Source organism: Temnothorax longispinosus, chromosome 2, assembly GCF_030848805.1.
Source record: "Temnothorax longispinosus isolate EJ_2023e chromosome 2, Tlon_JGU_v1, whole genome shotgun sequence".
NCBI classification, from domain to species: domain Eukaryota; kingdom Metazoa; phylum Arthropoda; class Insecta; order Hymenoptera; family Formicidae; genus Temnothorax; species Temnothorax longispinosus.
The window spans coordinates 114,240-138,459 of NC_092359.1; the positions used below are offsets into that span (position 1 = coordinate 114,240).

The window sequence follows — 24,220 nt, forward strand, 5'->3', positions numbered from 1 at the left end:
TAACTTCAGGCGCGAGGGCGCAACCAGCGGCAAGTGTGTTACTCGCATTTGTGACGTACTTCGCGATGCGCGTTTGTTCAAGTAGGGCGATCTTTACCGGCCTTCTACTTCCTTGTGTACTTCCTCTTCTCGTGACTTGATACGATGGCGTCCGGAGTAAGTAGCTTTCACGCGGTTTTTCACCGGTCAGCATCCGCGTCGTGGCGCGCCAACGCCGGCGCTAAATTGTCGGGAAACGAAGCCTACATAATGCCTTATCCGTTACACTATGAATTTTTTCCAGATTCTCTACACGTACCCGGAAAATTTCCGAGCCTATAAGGCTCTGATAGCGGCTCAGTTCTCCGGCACTCAGATCAAAGTTGCCCAAGACTTCGTTTTCGGCGAGACTAACAAGAGCGAAGCGTTTCTCAAGAAGTTTCCGTTGGGAAAGGTAAATAGAATCATTCGCGAACGATTACTTTCGCTCGACTTTCTCATGAATCTGTTAATTTCATTTTATTTTGTGTGCAGTACGTGTAGTTGACATGCTGTTTCTCTTGTCACATATGACGAGAACCTATAAAATACTTTATTAATGGTACTTTTGATTTATAACAAATTATTGTAAAATACTATCCAGATAATGTTCTTTTTTTACGTTTCAACTGTTCTCATGATTTTCATATTTAGAGTATTCTATATAAAAATATAACGTTTCATATGGTATGGTTAGAATAATATTTGATGCTAATATTCTTACACATTATAGGAATGTCTTTTATTCAACTTTGCATAATAGACTAAGTAGAATAATGCAATGATTAATTTTTTATATTGGAAGTGAATAAGAAAAAGTAAAGGAAGAAGAATAGAAGAGCAGCAGAGAAGGGTGCAGAGAAAAGAGAGAAAGTTTTTATATACAAGTGTTTATAAATTGTCAATTTATTAGTAACGTGGAATACAAGCACCTTTCTCAGTTGCGCTACCTGTACAAATTATAATATTTTAATGATAGAAAACATTTCTCAACATATGTACAATTTTTAAGGTCCCAGCGTTTGAAACATGTGATGGAACATATATCGCGGAAAGCAATGCAATTGCTTATTATGGTGAGATTTCTAAAAAAAAATATGTATATTTTTTTATTTTCTTCTGTTATTTATTTATAAAACATATGCCATATTTATAGTGGCTAATGAACAATTGAGAGGAAAAACTGATATTGAACGCTCGTTGGTTATCCAATGGCTGGGCTTTGCTGATTCTGAAATTCTTCCTGCCAGCTGCGCTTGGGTATTTCCTTTACTTGGAATAATGCCATATCATAAACAGGTATTATTGAAACATTTTTTCTGTATTAGTCACATCATTGATTTGATCTTGCATACATGTATCCTCCTTCAAAGGCAAAATTGGCATAATTACATAGCCATTTTTTGTAACTCAGAGAGGTAGATTAAACTTATATGCGTATTATATTTACATGCTTATATAAATGGCATGTGTTTTTACAATATCGCATATACATTTGTCTTAGTACAATTATACTATTTATGCTCACGCGCGTACACACACACACACACACACACACACACACACACACACAATAAAATTATAATGTAAAACGCTAATATAACATTGGTTGATTAAATTTATATAATTCCTTTTAGACTGTAGAGCATGCTAAGGAGGACATAAATAAAGCACTCACTGCTTTAAACTCTCATTTGCTTACACGGACTTATTTAGTGGGAGAACGATTGACTCTGGCGGATATCTGTGTAGCTATGACATTGCTGCATTTGTATCAATATATTCTTGAACCGGAGCTACGTAAGCCTTATCAGAATGTAAATCGATGGTTTCAAACGGTCATCTATCAACCTGAATCCATTGCTGTAATTGGTGCCTTTAAACTGGCGGATAAGACTATTGAATATGATCCTAAGAAATTTGCAGAAACTCAGGGAAAGGTTATTAATAAACTATATTAATGCGCGCGCGCGTGTGTGTGTTAATACAGTAAAGATTATATATAATACATCGTAAATTACCTTATACAGAGTTCGAAAAAAGAAAAAAAGGAGAAAGAGTCCAAGAAGGAAGCAAAGGAGCCAAAAGAACCCAAGGAGTCGAAGAAAGAATCTAAAGTTGTAGCAGATAAAACCCCAGCAGTAGAAGACGAAGCCGACGCAACGGAAGAGGCTTTAGCTGCCGAGCCGAAAAAGACGAATCCGTTTGCTTCGATGCCTAAAAGCTCGTTTGACCTTGATGATTTTAAACGATTTTACTCCAATGAAGATGAATCTAAATCGATTCCTTATTTCTGGCAGAAGTTCGACTCGGAAAATTATAGTATTTGGCTCAGCGAATACAAGTACAATAATGAACTAACTAAGGTATGCTTAGGTACTTGTTTGAGAAATATTTGAAGAATTGAAAAGTATTGTATACTTAATTAACATATGTTCCTCTTGTGGTTGTGTAGGTTTTCATGTCCTGCAATTTAATCAGTGGTATGTATCAGCGGTTAGATTCGTTGAGAAAAGGTGCATTTGCCAGTGCCTGTATATTCGGGAAAGATAACGACAATACGATCAGTGGCATTTGGGTCTGGCGGGGACAAGATCTTGTTTTTACGGTACGTTTTGTGCAAGCATAGTTTGAATGAATATACATATATGAAGGGTATAGGAGAAAAACAATCAATATCCATTCGGAGTAATTCCAAGAAAAATGCAATTTTAAGTTTTAAGACATCAGATAACTTTAGCAAGTTATTGAAAAAAGTACTGAATGTAAGAACGGATAGTGTGTTTACATTGTATGTTGGAATCTGATGGTTCTTCCTCACAAGTGCGTAGATTATGATCGTTTTTTCCCCAGCACGGTCCATCTCGGCTTTATTTCCAATGAATTGTAACTGTTTTTTTTTTTATCAAAACAGATAAGGATTATGAAAGTTCTTTAAAAATGCTACACGATAGCATGATTAGATCAATTTTGACAAAAAGTAGTTTTCCCTTGTACTCTTCGTGTGTGTGTGTAAAGAATATTTGTGAGTAAAAAGTAAATATACATTTCTTTTTTTTTAGCTGAGTCCAGATTGGCAAGTGGATTACGAATCTTACAATTGGACAAAACTTGATCCATCTAAAGAAGAAACAAAGGAGTTGGTCAAGCAATATTTTAGTTGGACCGGCACAGACAAAGGAGGACGCAAATTCAATCAAGGAAAAGTTTTCAAGTAAACCTTGAATCAAATAAGATAAAATAAAAATAACCCTATTCGAATGAAATAAATCTAAAGAAATGATAAAAAGTTTACATATGCCCTTAAAAATCCTGCATTTAAGAGGATAAAAATCAGCACCCAAGATCTCTTTCGCCTAAATACATATTCCTTTCCCTCAATCTTTACTTAATATGAAATCGTTTGTATACATAGTCCATCTACATTGCTTTATCGCTTTATAATATATATTTTTAGTTTTCAAAAAGAGATTTTATCGCGTATGTGAATACACATACGTATGATATACACTCACTCACTCACTCACACACCTCTCTTTCTCTCTCTCTCTCTCTTTCTTTCTTTCTTTCTCTCTCTCACGCACGCACACAACATACATATACAAACGCGCGTATCATACGTGTGTATTTATATATAATATAAATGTAATAAAGATAAATATTTAGAATTTATATTATGCAGAAAATTTTCATTACTATTTTCATATTCACGATTTTGTTTATTATTTTTCATATACATCTCCAATTATCATTCTCGATCAGTCAATACCAGCTGTGAATTCTTAAATTGAGTGAATCTCCGATTGGAAAAGATATGACATATGCATGTACAAGTAGAAGAAACTGATATTTTGCGCTGTTAAATTTACGAAAAAATTTATGTAATAATTTTATTGTGCGTGTATCATTTTGTCGCAGTCAATGACCATTTGATTTGGTATTTTCACGAGAGATGATACAATACTTGGATTATATCCATGTATATTTTCCATTCTGAGTTTAAGAATTGTTATATATGTAACATATGTATGTACTTAATACATGCTTAACGTTTTAAAAAGCTATATGGATAATTTCTTTGATATCGATATAAACATGTATTTTCACAGAAATAAATTGGATATTGTTAAAGTCCTAAAACGACACGTTCTATCTTCTCAACTCTCAACTGATAAAAATACTTATATATTAATTAAACAAACGAAGAATATTGAATAATTTTTTATTTAAACAAAAGTTGCGAGTTATTTTACAAGGTACTAGGATAATTTTGCTCGACGACATAAAATATACAGCAACAAAGTTTGTTTCGTAACAAAGATTCATGGTTTATTGCATATTTACAATATACAATTTAATATGAAAATATTTCTACTGATTCTTAGAAGCCTTTCATGTCCATCCATTCTTTAACACGACTAACGCAGTCACCTTTAAATTTAATTATACCTGCAAATTCGTGTATCTGACTAGCAACTTTTTTTCTCATACGTTCCTCTAGGAATCGCTTCATATCGCGTTCCAATGCCCATATATCTCCTTGAATTTTAGTAATCTCTGTAACTTTTTTAGCTCCTCTGAGATTTCTAGTCAAATACACAGGCTGCATGTAGTTTTTTGTACGTTCCACAAAATAGGAATAATCCGTGGGCAAGGCTGTTAAACAGAGAGAGAAAAAAAAAGAAAATGCGTTACTCCAAGGTGCTACCCAAGTACATGCATTTTTTTTATGCAAAAGATGCGATGTACGAATAAAATGTATTTAATATTTGTCGATTACCAGACGCTGGTTTATAGCCGGATGAGAATTTGATATCTCCAGTAGCTGGTTTAGGTATAATTTTGTATCTGAGGACACGCTCTACATATTTCCACTCGGTTGGGTCTTTTGTTATCTCGTAATCTGTATAATCTTCAGGTGTTGTATATTTGGAAGACGATTTATAACTACCCCATCTCTGTTGAATCTGAAAGACAAAAGTGATTTGTAAGAAGCTTCATATATACATATATATATATATATATATATATTACATTGATAATGTCAATATTTATATTAACTTGGGCAAGTTGATACAATTAATCGCTATTCAGGTAACAAACGCGAAAATCTTTGTATGTTTATGATAGACTTGTAAAAATAATATTTCTCATACATATGATAAAACGATGATATATTTATACATGATTTTTCATTACACGAACCGTTGAAGAACTCTACATTCGTAGACAGTGATACTTGTTAATAAAAGTTGGCTCGCGCGAGACGGATATTTTCACAGATATTAATCGAATTGATGACAATGATGACGATATGTCATCAAACCTTTCACCGCGGCCGGGTTGAGCCGTCGGTCGTCTCGTCCCGACTGTCCGCTCAAGTGCGCTTAACGGCGATCGATCGACATTGCGCGGGCAATAACAATAACAACAAATACGCCCATGACTATTTGGCGAGAATGGGGAGAGAAAGAGAAAGAGAGAGACCCTTTGATGACGATGTCGTCCCAAAGGTATGCCGAGGTTAACGCGTGGTAGAAAGTCACGCTGCGAACTCGTCTCGAGAAATCTGTCACGTACCTGAGGCCCCAGGAACGCGACTCGCGACGTCGCGGCGCGATACAGGGGCTGCACAGGCACAGGCCTCGGAAATTGCGGGATCGCCGCGAGGTTACCGCGTGCGAGAATCCGAAGGGCGGCCATTTTGGGGACTTTGGTAAATAAGGGTCGATCGGTCGGTCGACCGTCGAGCCGTCGAGTCTCGAGTCTCGAGTGTCGCGGCGGTGTCGGTGAGACGGTGGCCGCCATTGATGCGCACCGTACGGGTACGGGCGTACGCGTACGACGTACGACACGACGGGCGCGTCCTCCCTTTCGTGCTCTCTTTCGTCAGCGCGGCCGAGTCGCCGTCCGCCGAGTGCCGAGTCTGGAGCGCGAGTCTCGTATCGCGGGCAACCGCGTGCAAACTCGCGCCGCTATTCGTTTTTCTCGCTCGGGCATCAGGCCCGTGAGGCCCGTGGCCCGTGGCCCGTGGCCACCGCTGCTGCCGCCGCCGCCGCCGCCGCCGTCGTCGACAACGACAAGGCCGACGAAGGCGACGAAGCCAATTTCGATAGGTAGTAGATAAACGTGGCTGTGCGCTCGCGCTCGCTAATTTAAACGCGATACGTGCTACGTGCTAGTTGCTACGTGCTACGCTAAAATCCGCGTTGTAACGCGGGGTCAGTTAGCGCGCACGCACCGTAGCGTGCCGTGCCGTGCCGTGCCGTGCCGTAACGTTCCGAGTAGCGGTGGCCGGAGCCGGAGCGGACGGTGCTCAAGGCTCAAGCCGCTCAAGGCGCAGCGACGCAGCCAGCGGGAATCGGGATAAAGTGAGGTGAGGTGAGGTGAGAGTGGAGTGGTGTGGTGTGGTGAGGCGAGGCGAAGTGAGAACGCAGCTAGTGGCCGTCGTTATCTCTCTCTCAACACCCGGCGTAGCGACGCTCGCGGCAGTGCGCGTGCTCTTTTTAAGCTTTTTAAACTGGCATCGATTCAGGAGCCGGCTCGGCGTGGCGCGACCGCTCCGCTCAGGATCTCGACCGGGCGGTGAAACGGCACGGGGCACGGGCACGGGGGTGCAAGTGGCCTTAGCAAGCGAGCATCGTGAGCAACGCTTCACGCACTTGACGGCGCGGCGCGGTGCCTTGTTATCGCGAACAGACTATGCTCCTGGGAGAAGCCGTGCGCCACGGCCGTCAGGTGGCGGTAGCCGGGACACAGTGCGACTGGGACTGGGACGGCGCATAGACACCCTGCAACGGGACTGTCTTTTCCACGGGGATTGCTGCCCGCGTTCTCTCGCGATCACCACGGACCTACGGCAGGATTTTCGATCCCCAAGGTAAGTTCTAAGCGTCACGAGGGTCGCGAGGGAGCCGACGATCGGCCGTCGCCGCGGGCCTGCCGCGTCGCATCGCGTCGCGTCGCGTCGCGATCTCGAAAGCCCGACTGCCCGAGCCCGAGTCGAGCGCCGACCTTTTGTTTATTCGTGGCGATTTTTTCCCGACGGTTTGTCGCGACGATTTCGTCGCCTTCCCGGAGAGGCCCGACCCGATTTCTCGGCTCGATAGTTAGCGTGTGACGTGCGCATTCTCGCAAACGCGGAATCGCCGCGATCGGCTGGCCGCGAGCCGAGATATCGCGCGAAATATTTCAGTCGCGGTACCGCGAGCGGCGCGGCGGAGTGGCGAGTGGCGAGCGCAGCGAGCGAGCGAGCGAGGCTGAGGCGCTCCGTGCATCCGTGTGCTAACGCAAAGTTTGTCACGTAATTTTTCTGGTCGCCAGGGCCGCATCTATCCACCCCGCTCGCTATCTCTCTCTCTCTCTCTCTGCCTCTTCGCCTCGCGATTCGTGACTTGAGACTCCGTGCTCCGTGCGGCACGTTGTCTTTGCTCCCCGTCGCCCTTTCGCGACGAGAGATGCGCTCTCCCAATGCCCGATGCCTGCCTCTCGCGGCCCCTCGATCCTCGACCGTGCTTCGCCAAATCGTGCGTTTCGCACCGCGCGAAATGGTATCGCGCGCTCGCGTTGCGCTCACGACTCCTTGCCGTTGCAAAACGTGGATATTGACTCGCCATTTTACTTTTACATCCTAGTCCATCTTTTCATCGATATTTACAAATGTCAGATATTTCGGTAGTTTCTTCGCGTACGTACTTATATCTTGTACTGTTCACTGTCGAGTCTTTTGCTCCAAGCTTCCTTCTCGAGCTCAGAAAGCTTTCTCGCGATCGTTTCTTAATAACGTTCCAACGATCGTGTAACGGTTGCCGTAATACGTTGCGTTGTAATATTTAGACGATGAGTTGAGAGAGGGAGAGACAGCTGTTTAGAAAATATAAATGACGTTACAGGAGCCTAATGTGGGTGGAAGTGAGATGGCATCCAGGGAAAAGAAACCCTTAGCGCCTTCCAAATCGAAACAGAAGGCGAATAACGATCCCGTCTTGCTATCCAATGAGGTCAAGAGTAAGAAAGGCAAGGCATTGCCGAATATAAAGCAGCAGCAGCAGCAGCAGCAGCAGCAACTTGCGCAAGAGATATTTGATACGGTAGCGACAGGTAGTCAACTTCCTGTTAAACTAGAAGCGAGCTTGCCGCGTAGGAATGCCCTTAAAAATCTGAAACGCAAACAGAATCTAAGAGCAGCCAAGGCAACGCTCATCAAGTCCAAGGTTTCCAGGAAAGTGACCAACAAGGATATACACAGGGTAGCTCCTTACGTCAAGAAGGGTGCCAAGGGTGCGAAGAAAGTTAGGCAGCCGGAGGACGCGACCGTCAGGGCAGCCGATATCGCTCCGAAATTTTCAGAAAATCAGGCAAACAACGGGGACAACGAAGGCAAGGGAACTACTGAGACACCGAGTAAAAGTGCCAAGAGTAATCTCAGGACCAAAAAGACCAAATCCGACGGTCAAAGTAAGGAAGAGGCTGCCGCCGTTCTAGCTACGTCATCTAGCGCTAAAGTCAGTCCGAAACTTGGCAGAAAAGGAAAAACGACGGAGAGTCCTGATTCTTTGTCCAAGAGTGCCAAAACAGTCAAATTGACAAACTTGAAGAAGAATAGTACCGGTCTCGTTAAAGTTACGGAGGCTGACAGCAAGGGGACGACGAGTGCAGGGAAAAGCCGGAAGAGCACCGGCAAGGACGTAGATTGCGGTAGTGGTGCGAGAAACAATCTTAGCGTTGAAAAATTTCCAAAGGCGGCTTTAGACAACAAGACGTCTATTGATCTTACTATAGATCAAGTCATTGCCTCAATGTTGAGCGACTCCGAAAGCGTTACGGACAAGACTGAAGGAAAGGTGACGAGGAGTAAGAAAATGTTGGTGGAGGAAAATATTGCTTGCGATATCGAGATAAAGAAAGAGCCTGACGATGACGTTAAAGTTACATCGGATGGAGAGTCTATAGAGACGGATCAAGGATTTCATTTTCAAAACGCCATTCAGTTGAGAAAAAGGTCGAAAGTCGGCTATATCGATCAAATGTCTCAAAGGAGCTTGCGAAATGGAAAGCAGCGTCAATTGTCAGATTTGGGAACGTCCGCGGATAACGATTCGAAAAAGCGGCACAGGCTCAATTCGGATGGGACTGTTGTCACGGATCATTTGTTAGAACATATCTCGGATTGTAATATAAATATCGACTCTTGCTTCTCGGATCCTGGTTGTAATGAATCTCCAAGTATTGTAGCATCGAACAAAGAAGAGGTTTGTTCCAAGGATGGAGCGTCTAATTTTAACGAGGACATTGAGACTGGATCGGGAATAGAGAACAACAATAACGGCGATCGCGCAGACAGGACAGGCGAGACCGGGCCGATTCTGCGTTCCAAAACGAAAGCTAAAACTGTCGAGTGCGAAGCAACGAGAGACGACGATGTTAAAACTGAAGACGCGCGAGTAGCGCCCAGGTTAGGTCCCGAAGCACAAGAAGATTCGAAGAAACTCAATAATTTGGAGCAAGTGAAGAAAGATAATATTTTAGCCAAATTTACCGACAAATCTAAAGGTCGTAGAAGTAGTTTAAATGTAGACGTGAAGAAAACGGTCAATTCCTTTTACAGCGCAGATAAATCAGACGGTACGTCAAAATCGGATATAGATCAAATGATTGAAGACATTAAATTAAATATTGCAAAATCTATTGAAAACAGGATCTTTGGCCCGGAGAAAGGTCTTGGATTAAGTAAAAATTTTGACGTGCCCAAGATCGAAGAAATTGTCGCCCCACTCAGTACGGAGTCTCAAAAGATGGGATTAGAAGACAGTACCGATGAGGATAAGCCCACCGTTACGAGAAATGAAATCACGTCAGATAATTCAGAAAATTCAATACCAAGAGTGGCCGATACTGCCAAAGAGATCGAAGAGAAACTAGTCAAGTTTGATATTGGGGAAGCGGAGACACATTCGCAGAACGTCCAAGAGAACAAGGCCTCTGATAACGACATAATTAATGATGTACATAGCACTTGCGAATCTACATGTAATATAAATAATAATAGCGCTACGCAACAATCTTACAAGAATATGGTTGAACCAGAAGAGAAGAACGTTGGTTGTAGTACAGCCAGCGGCGCCTTAGTCAACGTCAGCGGTAACGAGTCAAAGACATTGGACGAAAATAAAAAGATTACGAGAAAGTCTTTGAGAATCAACGATAAATGTTCGGACAGTGTCAGCAATAACGAGACGAGGAAATCGAATAAAACACCAAATAAAACGGTCCCAAATAAATCGGATAACGTGGAGGATGTTTTAGCGGATATACAAAAGTCTACGAGCGAAGAAACAATTTCAGAGGATCAGCTTTCGGATGACAATGCTGTGGCTTTATCAGTATCCGCATCGATGTCTCCTGAGCAAGCGGAGGAGAGATTTACGGAAGGACGTATACAAACGAGAGGAACAACGGGATCGGAAACTGAAATCTCTCTCAACGTAATGGATAATTCAGAAGAGTCAGAAACATTGGAAAGTATATCTCGTGAGGTAGAAAGATTAGTAGCGGAAGACCACTCTGCCAAACCATTACCAAATACTACAAGTGACCCGATACAAAGTAAAGATATGATTTCTGATACCAAGATACCGGATAAGGAGCGGGAAATTCTAAGTACAAGTAATCAGGAAGCATCTACTTGCTGCGATGACAATTCTACGCCATTAGGACCACCTGTCAATGACACAACTGAGACACCGTGCAAAAGTTACGTAGGTGGCAAGTCTACTGAAGACACAACTGAAATGTTACGAGAGAGCGATGTGTCTTGTAAGACGGCGCAAAGCGTAAGGCGTTCAAAAGTTAACAATAACTTGCTACATGTACCACGTGCTCTAAACTGTGATTTGAATAGCGTAAATTCTCCGTCTGTACATTGCACCTCTGACCGACTGAACGATGAAACTACGGAGCTCGAGCACGGTAATAATTGTAAAGAATTAAACAAATCTAGCGTTACGTCAAACATGACTGATTGTGAGAATATCTCGGAGCAAACGTCAGGACACGATGAAGCTGCTCTAATGGCCGATCAAATCAATAAATCCTCGGACGGTAAAGATCCTGATGAGCGGAAACTTGTTAACGAGGAAAACAGGAGGGTGTTGAGAACTCGCGATAAGCAGAGGAAAATTGAAAACAGGCAAGCCGCATCTCGCAACCGAGAATACGCCGACAACGCAAAAGTCAAGATGGAGGAAGTTAATGCGATTCAAAAAACGCAGATTTCCGGTCTACAGAACGACACCGATGAGGTAATACAGAGCTCGGTCGATGGTATCGCTAGTGTCGAAAGTTTTCCGAAGACGGAAGATGGAAATGACTCATTAAACAGCAACGAATTGGATGTCAACGAACTCGAGCCTCAAGCTCGTAGCCGTCGCTGTAGAGAGGTGAAAAAACGCAAAGAGGAATTGTCGCACGTGTCCGGCAGCTCCAAAACCAAGCGTGTCAAGCGAGATTTGCGAAGATCCGACCAGCAAAACAAAGAAGAGACCCTGCTGGACAACGAGGTTGCTAAAATCAACGAGAACAACAGATCATTCTTGAGCAAGTACGGCAGCGTTAGTGCCAACGCCAGTGCGAGCGCCAGTGCCAGCGCCAGTATCAACGTCAGCGTCAGCGTCAGCGTCGACCGCACAGACAGCTTTCGTGGATTCTTCGAGCAAGGTGGATTGGATAAGGTCGACAAAGATCCTAATTTGCGCAGCAAATCGGAAAACGACATAACGATCGTTGGCGCAAAGACCGGCGGCAAGAGCGAGAAACGACAACTCTCGCGAAACCTATCCGAGAATCATGTGTCGCAACAGACGATTGACAATGTAGACAGTATGCTGGAAAACGAACGCAAGACTCTCAAGACACCGGAGCTCGTGCACAAGGATTCCGACGAGACGTCCACATCCAGTGAATCGTTCAACAGCGGCACGCCAAAGATTCTGGAAACGCCTGAAGACAAAGAGAGGAAAGAGTCAATTTTGCGATTATTGGGACTCGAGTCTCTGGAGGAGGCGGCAAAGAGACAAAATCAGCAAAAGACGAAAAAGGAACAGTCGTCATCCACAGGTACTTTGAAGACGATCATCAGAGTATCGCAAAAGGAGAAGGACAAGGACAAGGACAAGAGAGGATCGCGATCTCCGTTGAAAATGGTTCTCAAGCAGCAGGGACGTGGAGACGGAGAGGGTGATTCACCCGAATTTTACACCATTCAAAAGGAGGTGAGACTCAAAATCGAAATTCTCGCTTGCTCGATAGAAAATGTAACTCATTTGCTTAGCATACGAATTTTTCTCGTCATACTTGTCTTTCTTTTATTTTCTTTTGATTTTTTTTAAGCCATTTTTGTTTCTTCGACTGATCGCTTTAGAATTCATGACATCGATTGTACTTAATTATTGATTCAGGAGCAAGTCATTCCTAGTGTGCAATCTATATGTCACTTTTTTAGAAATTTATCTTTATAATTTCCGTGTACGTGCCAGGACGTGCGCTTCATAATGCGGTCAATGAATTTAGAGACTTTCGCTTCAACGCTGCATGCGTAAAAGACGAAAATTTAAAGGAAAAGTTGAGGATAATACGCGGGTATTGAATATTAAGCTAATGAGTTATAATTTGATATATTTTTTATCAATCCAATTATATTTTGTTTCTTTTTTTTTTTTCAGTTTGGAACCAGTGGTTTGGGAGATAGCAGCTCTGGTGCGAACCGAAAGTTCACTACTAACCACAGACATTCTTGCGGTAATCCTGGTTGCGGGAATAACTAAATTGATAATCTCACTTATTTTTTCCCTAGTTACCTCTTTCCGAAAATTTCACATTTTCTTTTATTCTAAGCTGATGATCACGTAGGCTAGTGCAGTATAACGAGTGATGATTCACATTTCCATTTCGGATATTTTAGAGATTAATCGATAATCAAAATCGTTAACTTCTAGTCACGTTCTCCTCACTTTTTTTTCTTTCATTATCTTTAAAGTTACTTGCTATATGCTTAAGGCAATTAAAAGAATGCAATATGCGTTACACAAGATATCTTATATATTTACATGGTATATGGTTTAACTGAAAAGCGACCATATTTCGTTTATCTCTCTCTACGATCTGATATGGAATATTGTGCAACACTTGGTTTACAGACCACTAGTTCCAAAAACTTTATACTCACTCCACTGATATTTTTTATAACAATGCATGTGCCAATTTTTCACGCTGTTTGCTTTTCGAATTAAAAGTTACCAGCTAACTTTTAACTTTTGCGTTTTTACTAATATCTCCGTGTTCACATTAAATTGTTCGTTAAATTAGAAGAAAAGTTTTACGTCGAGATGCAACATTCGACAAAACATTATATTATCTAACTCGTCAATTTTACCATCGTAGATGACGATAATGAGGAAACTACGCCCAAGGATCGTCAGTCGCTTGTTATTCCAGAGAAATCATCATCTTTTTCTATACATCCTGGGCGCGTGTGCGCCGACGTATGTTGCTACTGCTTTGGAAAGTTTGGTTCTTTGGACACGCCAATGCATCTAGCCCAAATAAAATCTGATGAGAGGCGCAAAAAGATTTTGAACATAGAGAGACATCTTACAAAAGATTCATGTCTGTGTGACGCGTGCTATCGTCATGTTGATAGAAAGGTTTGTTCATTTTCGATGATAATGATTATGGTATCTGTAATTTACGGATCGTTATTTATTTATATGTATATATACACTTTGTACCACAAAATAATTAGATGTATAATTAATTCTGATATTTCTGACTGAAAACTTACCTAAAATCTTGCTTCTTTAGGCGAACACTAGCCCGACAAACATGCAGCAAAAGCCGCAGAAACAACATAGACAATTGATGATGGCAAAGTGCTCAGCTCGCGAATGTCGTGATCCTGCGCGGCATCATGCTAAACGCCGTTGGTTGCTCAAGATAAGACCTGGCCTTCAGAATCAGGTTAATATTTGTAACTCGATTGCTTACGTATCCTGGGATGTTGGTGTGGCGGTAAATGACGTGTCGTTTGTGCATGCACACGAGAAATATTGTTGCAGGTCGACATAGACTGGGACTCAAGTCAACACACCACGATGTCATTCTGCGTTAATCATTACGAGAAGGTTGGACGCTTCTTGACGTGCGCGCTCTGCAAGCGCCGACTCACTCGACAACACACTTACCCGCTGACTAACGCAGAAATCGACGACTTGAATCACCTGCTCGATCCGCAAGGAATTCCCGTTTCACTAGCAGTCGGCACATTCGTGTGCAAACTATGTCGTTACTTCGCACAGCTGCAACTCAAGTACAGGGAGGTCGACAATATGAGTGTGAATCACAGGAGCTTCTGCAAGAGTTATCGAAAGCGGTGAGTATACAGGCTAAAGCGTTTATGATCTCTAAGTAATTTCCACTTATGTGGCGAATATAAAGATTAACCCTACATCACTCGCGTGTAGTGTAAGATACATCTCGGCCCTAAAAAATCTATCAAATTTACAAAGTAAAATCTTTTTATCGTTTGAACGCAGCAATTTGTTTCAAGTAAGGAAAAACTTTTGAATAATTTTAATAAAAAATAAAAAAAAATTACGCGATTAATGTGGGGTTAAAGAAACGAGAAAGGAACTTGACCGAGAAGAAACGGAAAGAACTAATGATGATACCTTTCGTCATACAGGATCCTGCATAATCTCGGAATCGACGTGATTGATGACGAAGACGACGATTCATCCCAACAGGTGAATCAAGCGAGTCAGATCAAGGACAGGAAGAGCAAGAAGAGCATCAAGAATTTACAGTCCAAAAGTGTAAACTCCAAGTCTCCGGAACGCACGAGCGGTACGTCGGAGAAGTCGACACCAGAACCAAACAAGAATGAGAGTACGACGGAATGCAGCTCCGAAATGGGTAACGAGAGTCGCGCCCCCAGGTCGGTCAACGATGAAAATGTCAGTATGGGTGCTCAATATCTCGAGGGCACCATGGAAAACCTGAAAAAGCGCAAGATGCTCGATATGCATGCATATCCGCCGGTCACGTCGATCTCCTCTTTGTGCGACGGTGTAGTGGCGAATGGGATGACACTCGGGATGGACGAGGTTACCTTGACACGATTGCCAAAGAGATCGAGGCTCAGTAGTAACAATAACAATAATAACAGCAATGACATAACGCCTGTGGTGCAGAGACTCGGTGCAAATCCCTCCATAAGCGTACGTACGCTTTTCCCGGGCGAGGAGGAGATGAATCTTCACGTAAACATTGAGTTTCAGAATGTGCGCGAAGTCACGCCGCAAGGATGGGAGAAGTGTGCGACGATGATCCAGTATGATCGCGAGACCAAGCATCTTTGGCAACAGTTACAGCGACCGTACGGCAATCAAAGCTCCTTCCTGCGGCACTTGATCCTTCTGGAAAAGTATTACAGAGCCGGCGATCTGATATTGGCGCCAAACGCCTCGCGGAATGCAATCAACTACTCTACATCGGTGCAAAATAGACTGATATCATACGAAGGTCCGGAGAAAATGGATGAACCTATAATGGAACCGATTGCGACGGAGTACAGTAATCCGCGCCGTTTGAGCGGCGGCTACGTGCTGGAGAAAGATAGACTGTCCGTGCCCGGCACGAGTTTGATATCCAGATTGTCGACTAACGGCAGCGGCAATGCGTCGTCATCGCATTCGGCGAAAGTGAACTCGCCGCGGATGCTCAAACTCAACTCGGGGGTGTCAATTATAAAAAAATCGCCTCCAAGTTTGCAACGATTGAGTCTGCCGTCTACTAGCGGCAGCGGTAATAATGTCAGTGGCAATGGCAATGGCAATGGCAACGGCAGTAGCAGTGGTAATAGCAGTGGTAGTGGCAGTGGCAGTGGCAGTGGCGGTACTGCCGTGACGACAAACGGTGGTGGCGGTGTGAAGCGGAGAGATGGCCAGGTTTTATCCTCCGTTTACGGCAGCGGCGGCAAGGTGTTTCAATTGAGCGAGTCGGACATGAAGCGAATGCAAACGTACAAACGGCAGAAATTAAATGACAGACCTATTGCCGGCACGAACAACGGGTCGCCAACTAGCGGAAGCATCAGATCGCAATATCAGAAGACGCAGATTGCTGTTTCCGGCCACAACCAGCAGTTTCAGAGGCACTTGCGAATGCAGCAAGAGATGTTGAGTCGTCAAAGCCGTGGTGACTTTGAACCACTGATATGCGACATTACGCGTACTGCTACTTGTGCGAATGAAAACAGTCCGACAACCGGTCAAAATATCCTTCACAACCTCAATTTGCCCAAGTCGATCCAGGTGACAACCAAGCCGACGTCGTCGACGAACACGCCGATTCCGATTTTGCCGAAAATCCCGAAATCTTTGACGGTAATACCGCAAACCGTCACGAGATCTGTTGAAAAGTGAGAATGAGAGATGTAAGTAGACGTTGTGTACGCAGCAGTTTCTTTTTTTTTTTTCTTCGTTTCTTTTTCTCTTAAAGGAGAAAACGCAGTGCGGTGAGGATGGAAGATCGATGGAAGATTGGTACAAGATTTTACTTGTACGCTTTTTTACGCGTTGATATCGATCAAATCTCGAAATTGCCGCCAAAACGAAGCAAGATGATAATGATGATTATGGTCAGTGCTCTGAGAGCAATTTCTGCCTTATGTGAGCGCATCGCGATATGCACTTACCGAGCCTGAACGCTCAAAAACACACATTGATTTTACCTTATGATTAAGACGAGACAAACTATAGCGATTTATATATACTTGTTGCATCGATCGTGATCATAAACTTGTAAATAGATTAGTAGGATAATTCGAGCAAATTGAGACACTCTTTGATTCTAACGATATTATACATATATTAACAACCAAAGTTTCGCTATAAAATGCATTAACGAAAAACGTGTTTAACAATGCTGTTTCCACGGAAAGTGCCTAAAATGATAGGAGGTAGGCGGGAAACCGTTACATTTATTACGTAATTATGCATATGAGATTCGGATTCTCTCAATGCGGTACATACCGTAGGTACCTCGTACGTACCTCGCGAGTCTCTAGTGAATATTGGTACAATCTGTAGAGTGAGCTTTCATGAAGAAAGATCGATGATGGCCGAAGCTTACAGTGACAATACGAGCGGAATAAATTTACAAAGTTTACGGATTTCAGAATGTCCTGTATTATAGAAGGTGTGGGGCACCGTAATCAACAAGGGGAGCTTTCCGACTAGACGAAACAAGTCGACGCAAACGATAAAACATCTTTCTTTTCTTTGGCAATGAGTAACAAAGACAAAACGACACTTGCGTCGACTTGTGTCGCTTGCCGAAAAGCTCCCAAGATAATTCCCCAAGCAGAAGCCTCTCGTTGGACCGCCAACTGTCGCTTGTAACTATTTTCAGATACGATCAAATAGACGCGCATGTGTTTCCGTATTGAAAATGTCTTCTCAAAGATCAAATTGATTAAAAAGGAAAAAAATAGATGTTTACGCAATCAGAAAATTTTATATCTTTACTCGATCTTTTCTCACGAGAGATCACTTCCTTACCACCGGCTATACCATCGATTTATCATATGTTCTACACACACTTAGAAAGAATTCATTATTTTAACAGCATTGCGTCGATTTTAATTTAAACATATACAGCTTTTCTTTTTTTCTTTATATTTAGTTAATTAGAAGCGTAATAAGAAATGTATGTATTAGGTAGATGAATAGACTCCTTTACGATTTATCACGCGAAAGGATTTAAATTGTAAAGATCACTTTACTCAACTTGCTTACTTCTTGATTTTTTCTTGCTCGACATATCGAACATATACCTATTTTTTTGAAAAGGGAGATGGGTGGTAGGGGGAAAAAGAGTGCAAGGAAAATATATATCGAATCTTGTCCGGTTGAATGATTGTTATCGGTAGTTCGTTCCTCTTATCGCGTCTAAAGAGAGAATTGGACATGGTTGCGCGGCAATCGTATACCAGCGATATGTGCTTGCACACTGCAAGTCACTATATTTTATCTACGTAAAAATCTTTTTGGGCGTTTGCGAGAACGACCCGAACAAATGTACATTATATAATATTGGCCTGCTCGACCTTTAGGAGCGTAATGACAAGATCGTAAGTAATTAAATAACAGTTAATTTAGGGAGGGGGAGGGAGAGAGAGAGAGAGAGACGTTTAATTCAAAGTGTTAAGCTGTTAAGGGAGTCGAATACATGCAAAGTGAGTATAGATTTAACATTCTTATTGAGCTTATTTATTACGTTACTATCATTAATACGCATTGTACATATAGACCGATAGTACATTATTATAATTTTTAATCGATCCATAATGAAAAAACGATTATGATAGAATTGAAGCATCCAACTCATTTGTAGAATTGCGGACGATCGGACGGTAAGAATCGACGATCGAGATGTTGCGCGTGAGACTGCGAGGATTTTCTTATTTCGTGCGTTTCTTTTTGCGTACATCTATTATTCGATATTTGACATTCAACGCGCATTATCATCACGCCACTTGACTCCACTCCACTCCATCCCATCTTCCTGCTACACACATGCGAGATTCTCTTCGCACTGTTCATATCAAACTCGGTAGAAACCCTTTCATTCGCATTATGCAAAAAATAGCGAAACAAACCATCGGTAATAACGTGTTAAATAGTTATGTCTTTTGTATTATAAGAAATATTTATTATAATTACTAGTACAAATTATTAGTAATCATTATTGTCTGTCATTGTTGCAATTGTTCTATTGTTTTATTCATATATTTGTTTATCTACATAGAAATATCAAAAAGTTCAATACGCTTGCCAAATTTGATGTGTTTTTCTATTTGCGCTTGGATCACAGATGAGAATTTATTTATATGTTTGTTTACATTCAAAATCTCCAAGGGATTTTTCAGATCATGCACACGCATTGTGTCATCAAACGTACGTAATTATATACAGGGTGTCCTATTTTAAAGTTTACAGTGCTGTATTTCGAGAATCGAAGATTTTATTGAAATATGTTTCAGACAAAAGTTGTATGGTTTGGAGGGGGACACATGATTCCGATGTGAGTCGTATCGTAGATGTCGTTTTCTAGAAATTTTAAAGGCGACTAATTTCTTTAATCCTTAAATGCCCCCTGGGGTCCAGCAGACCCCAGACTCTTTACAATGATAAATTTTCAAATGTTCTTGCCAAAAATGGAGCTCATGCTCCCATTGATGATAGTTGAGTGATTGACCTACCCGTTTGTACACTTAGCAGTACTCAGTTTACTTAATTTTTTATATTATGTTGAAATTGAAATTTTAACAATATAAGCATTTTATTCTCTTTTTTAAACCTTGAACAACATTAAAAAAAATTTTCATAACTAAAGATAAAAAAATCAATGAGTAAGGAGACATTTTTCATGCTGGGGTCTTTTAGACCCCTCATGTCATTTACGAGATTCTTGAGAGGTGTGGCATTTAAGGGTTAATGGAACTCGATTTTTTCTCTGAGATAAAAGTTGTAGATCTTGTCGAAACGTTTTCAAAACACTATAATAAAGCTGTTTTTAATAAAGAATTTCCTGAGATATTTTAATAAATAAAATATCGTAAAGTATTCACTTTTCAATGACTTTACCTTAATACTTTTATTCATAGAATAATAAGAAGAATAATGATATTAATTTTTCGGATAATAATATCTAATCATTTTTATATTTGCAATTTTGCAAAATTAAATGTGTATAAAATCCAATCGAAATTTTTGAAATAATTTTTTTTTTCAACAATCGATTTTTTTCATGATTCTACGTATAAAAGTAATGAAAGTAAAGTCATCAAAACATGACTTAACATGAATGACATGAAAATACTTTTTGCGACATATTTCATATTCTATATTAATAAATATTATGACAAAATTTAAAATATCTCAGGAAATTCTTAACGAAAGTGAACTTTATAATAGTGTTTTGAAAACGTCTCGACAAAATCTACAACTTTTATCTCAAGAAAAAAACCAAGTATTATTTAAGAAATTAGTCGCCTTTAAAATTTCTTGAAAATTCGCATCGGATTCATGTGTCCCTCTCCAAACCATACAACTTTTGTCTAAAACATTTTTCAATAAAATCATTGGTTCCCGAGATATAACCTAACATTGTAAACTTTAAAATAGGGGACACCCTGTACAATAATTATAATAATCATTGCTATTATGGATTATCTTACTGTTCAACTACTTGCAAGTTTAGTTATAATACGAGACAACCAATTTATCATTATTCTAACTAATCTAACTATTGGCAATCAAGATTTATTATCTTATATGATTTGTACGAGTGTTTCTGATAATGTTAAATGTTATTTTTTAATATACTTGTACTATTTTACAACTCTTCTATGATGTCACTTGTTTGTTAATCGAATCGGTAATGATACGTCCAACGTTATATATGTTACATTTTCATAAAAATCGTAAAAACAATTCTGTGCGAGAGAATCTTGTATCTGCTGTGAAAACAATTCCTTCTGCTCCAATGTACAGATATTCTTTTATAAATTGAAGAACTGTGTGTGTTTGTGCGTGCGTGCGTGCGTGCGTGTGTGTGTGTGTGTGTGTGTGTGTGTGTAGATATACTCTAGGCAAGTATAAATACGCGAAACAAAGTATCCATTTTACCGCAAAAATATTCAATATGCGTAATCAACGCGTATACACACATACTTGACGTGCACTCGTGGATTCACACTCATGTGTAAAACACAAACACATTTAATAAATGCACGCGTAAATGCGTGCGAATGTACTAATAAAAACATAGGTATATTATATGTATATTAATTATATATATATATGACACTACGTTATAAATAAAGAATTCTTTATAAATATGGTACATATATATATATAATAGCAGACATAATACACTATAATATAAAGAAAAATACGTGTGACGATACCTACGTTATATATATATAAATACTTTATTTTACTAAGGATATTTTTGATATACCTATACATATATGAATATATGTATATCGAACTAAAGAAAAAAAAAGGCAAATCACTAGCAATATAGTGATGATGAATATAAATATTGTTATATTGTGCGGAGATGTTTCCGAAATCGCAAATAGTCGTGATGGAGTGTGTCGCAAAAAAAAAAAAAAGAAAAAGAAAATACATATACACACATCAATATACGTATATATAATGTACAAACGACACACATATATGGATATGGAAATGGAATAATTGATATCGAATCACCTATACGTGTCTATTTCAATTTTTTTTTCATCATTCTTGTAATTGATGAACTTTCAATGGTTAAGCTTGCAATTTGTTATTAGTGAGAAAATCATCAATGGATCGCAGTGATTTTTTCTTGCGTTCAACAATTCTTATTTTCTCTTTTTATTTTATATAGATCCGCTCTTTGATTATTGAAATTGTTTTTCAGTCTGTTTGATATCTGGATAAACTCAAACCGATAAAATATCACATGTTAATATTTAAGATTTATTATTGCCATAAATAATCCCGATTTAGATTACGATTAAGAGATTTAGATTACCATAGGCAGTACGTGTAAGTTTGTATTTATTTTTAATGCAGAAAAAACGGATCTCGTGTGTAGCGTTAATTTCTAATTTTTTGATATACATAATTTTTCTTTCAAAATACGCAGCGCATTACCTTATAATGTCTTGCAAAATATTGGCGAAATATTAATGCGAGTACGTACGCGATCCTTAACAATTTTTATCAAGTTTCACGAAAGTGAGCGAAACATAAAGAGAAATAATTATTGTTGAGAAAAGTTTACAATTGTGTGTTATATTAAATCAGGTTTTGAGAAGTATGACAAAACTTTCCTATACTTAATTGCACGTATACTTTTTTGTAATATTTTTCATCGTTCATCGATTCATCTAGCAGCAAGAATAAATTTTTGTTGAAAGCATGCCATTGAGGGAGAATTACATTATCGGTCATCGTTGTGACGATGATTTTAAATTGCAATAATTCTAAACAGTTATTTACTTGGAATGCTCAATAATTCATCGATATGAATTTACTCTCGCCATTTGCACGCATTTCATTATTTCATTACTCACGGCACACTCCACACGGCGCGTCGCGGCGCGGCGCGTCCGCCGCGGGTGCACACTACTGCACACGCGTGTCACGCGACGAAGGAGAAAGAATTTGCAGATCGCGAACGAACAAGAACTGAGTTTAAGTTTTAAGAGTTCTATTTTTCTGGCGGCAGAAAGCGTAATTATTGTAAAAGCATGTCGAATGGACGATTTTGACTCTTGGCTGCCTTGACTGATTGCCCTGGCATCGGTCTAGTGATAATCATTGATTGATGAAATGATGAACAATTTATTATCAAACTTGTAACATCCACATTAAGAGATGAGATGTGAAAATTACTCGCGGGACTTGTCGATAACAAATTTTCCTATCGTAATTTTGTTAAATCCGATAGGCAACGACCATTGTTAAATCTTTGGTTGATTTAGGTATGGAAAAAGTAGTTTTCAGACCCTGAATTTTCTGATCTGAAGAGAGAAGTCTTTCGGTTGCGCGTGAATGACAATTAAATCAATTTCTTTTCTCTCTATTTATAGGCAAAGTGATAGTACTAATTGCTAGTCTGTCTGTTCGATCTCGATTGCTCAAGTATCCAATTTATCCAGATTTCACGTGATCCACACCCCCGATCGGCATCGTGTCGCCCAAGAGTCAACGAACGTCCCGAGAATGTCTAAGGATCTTACCCTTGCGAGGAAAAGTTGTAAAAATAATGCGAATGGATGAAGGTGATGCTATATTTCGCGGTGTCTTAATTGTGCATTGCGAGATACGTGATTGCATAGGGCATAGACCACGAGTCATATCAGGATTAAACGGAGGATATGTTTTAAAGGTGAAAAGAGAAGAGCTGCTCGTTAACGAACGATGAGTGAGATGAGCAATTGGGTGTGTGTGTGTGTGTGTGTGTGTGTGTGTGAGCGTGCGTGTGTGTACATACAATGCAAATTTTTGTAGGAATAGAGGCACGTGTAAAATTATTTTATAATGACATTATTTGTAACATTGTTAATTATATTCTGGTTAGTTTTTTCTGCGAAGGAAATTATTTGCAATATTGCAAAAATACAACGAGTTTGCTCAAATGTGACTGACGCGTTAAAAAATTGATCCCGATCGCGAATGTCGCGATCGCGCTCACGATAGCAACAGCTTCATCCACTCGTCGATCGATTATTTCACTTTTTTGGTGACGAGGTACGTTGGTCGTGAACGATTGGATGTGAAAGCTAGCCGATTCACGCCTAGATGGACACAACTTTTTGGCGACACGTTTTTGGCTTACGCATCAGAGAGAGAAAGAGAGATGGGGAGGGGGGGGGAAATATTCTTGTCCTTTACGCACGTTTCTTATAGTCCGAATGGAATTTAGAATTGCTCCGCTTTCGCGCTTTCGTGCTTTCGTCACGAAAAAAGTGAAAGGAGTAAAAATATCGCGGCCTTGATAACGAGAGCGGATCTCGAGGAAAACTGCGAGTGCAAAAGCGAATGTGATGGAAGACGGAGAGGACGTCGCGTCACGCAAAATGTTTCGGTGTTGTTTGCGTGTGCGTGACCGAGAATATTTTTCAGAAAGGTGATATTTTATTAGTGCGTAAAGAGATAAAACACAAGAGATAAATCGCCGCGCGCGCAGTCGAGAAAAAGAAAGAAAGAAAGGAAAAAGCAATACGAACGCGCACTTACAATTAAATTTTTTAGGCAGGTGTCGGACCTCTCGAGGCCGATGACATTTTATTACACGTTTTTAGATGTCGGAGACATGCCGAGGGAGGGACGACGCACGCGCGCGGCTCGTCCCTCTTGTCTCTCTTGACGACCGAAGCGAATTGACGAATCGCGAAAACGCACTCCCTCGTGTCTCTTCGCGTGCCTCTCTTTCCGATACTTGGTTCTCTACTCTCGGTCGACTGAGCTCGATTGAGTTAGGCGGAAAATTAGAAAATTAATTTGAGCCAAGTCGTTCGAGATCGGGTCGAAAGCAACGATTCGATTCATTCATCGATCCTTTTTAGAAACTTAGAAGCGAG

The 24,220-nt window shown here is 40.6% G+C and overlaps 3 protein-coding genes across 6 annotated transcripts; 2 read left to right on the plus strand and 1 right to left on the minus strand.

The window, feature by feature from the left end:
• Positions 1-3,307, plus strand: Eef1gamma (elongation factor 1-gamma). The gene is made up of 8 exons (XM_071770830.1): positions 1-156; positions 284-433; positions 1,031-1,094; positions 1,175-1,317; positions 1,656-1,958; positions 2,049-2,384; positions 2,474-2,626; positions 3,081-3,307. The coding sequence occupies exons 1-8, from the start codon at positions 145-147 to the stop codon at positions 3,234-3,236; spliced, it is 1,317 nt and encodes a 438-aa protein (XP_071626931.1). The 5' UTR covers positions 1-144; the 3' UTR covers positions 3,237-3,307.
• Positions 3,308-4,224: 917 nt separating this feature from the next.
• On the minus strand, positions 4,225-6,380 carry Mrpl49 (mitochondrial ribosomal protein L49). Of its 2 annotated transcripts, none has more exons than XM_071770838.1 (3): positions 5,506-6,380; positions 4,799-4,985; positions 4,225-4,674 (listed from the first exon to the last, which is right to left on the minus strand). In XM_071770838.1, exons 1-3 carry the CDS (start codon positions 5,824-5,826, stop codon positions 4,400-4,402), a joined length of 783 nt encoding a protein of 260 aa, XP_071626939.1. In that variant the 5' UTR covers positions 5,827-6,380; the 3' UTR covers positions 4,225-4,399. The 2 variants fall into 2 exon arrangements, with proteins under 2 accessions (XP_071626939.1, XP_071626940.1); XM_071770839.1 differs by having other exon boundaries at positions 5,599-6,305.
• Positions 6,381-6,685: 305 nt separating this feature from the next.
• East (enhanced adult sensory threshold) lies at positions 6,686-21,267 on the plus strand. Of its 3 annotated transcripts, XM_071770828.1 has the most exons (7): positions 6,686-6,898; positions 7,911-12,287; positions 12,738-12,813; positions 13,456-13,718; positions 13,876-14,031; positions 14,130-14,443; positions 14,756-21,267. In XM_071770828.1, exons 2-7 carry the CDS (start codon positions 7,935-7,937, stop codon positions 16,494-16,496), a joined length of 6,903 nt encoding a protein of 2,300 aa, XP_071626929.1. In that variant the 5' UTR covers positions 6,686-6,898; positions 7,911-7,934; the 3' UTR covers positions 16,497-21,267. The 3 variants fall into 3 exon arrangements, with proteins under 3 accessions (XP_071626929.1, XP_071626928.1, XP_071626930.1); XM_071770827.1 differs by lacking the exon at positions 6,686-6,898 and having other exon boundaries at positions 7,899-12,287; XM_071770829.1 differs by lacking the exon at positions 6,686-6,898 and having other exon boundaries at positions 7,899-12,287; positions 12,738-12,771.
• Positions 21,268-24,220: the final 2,953 nt, after the last annotated feature.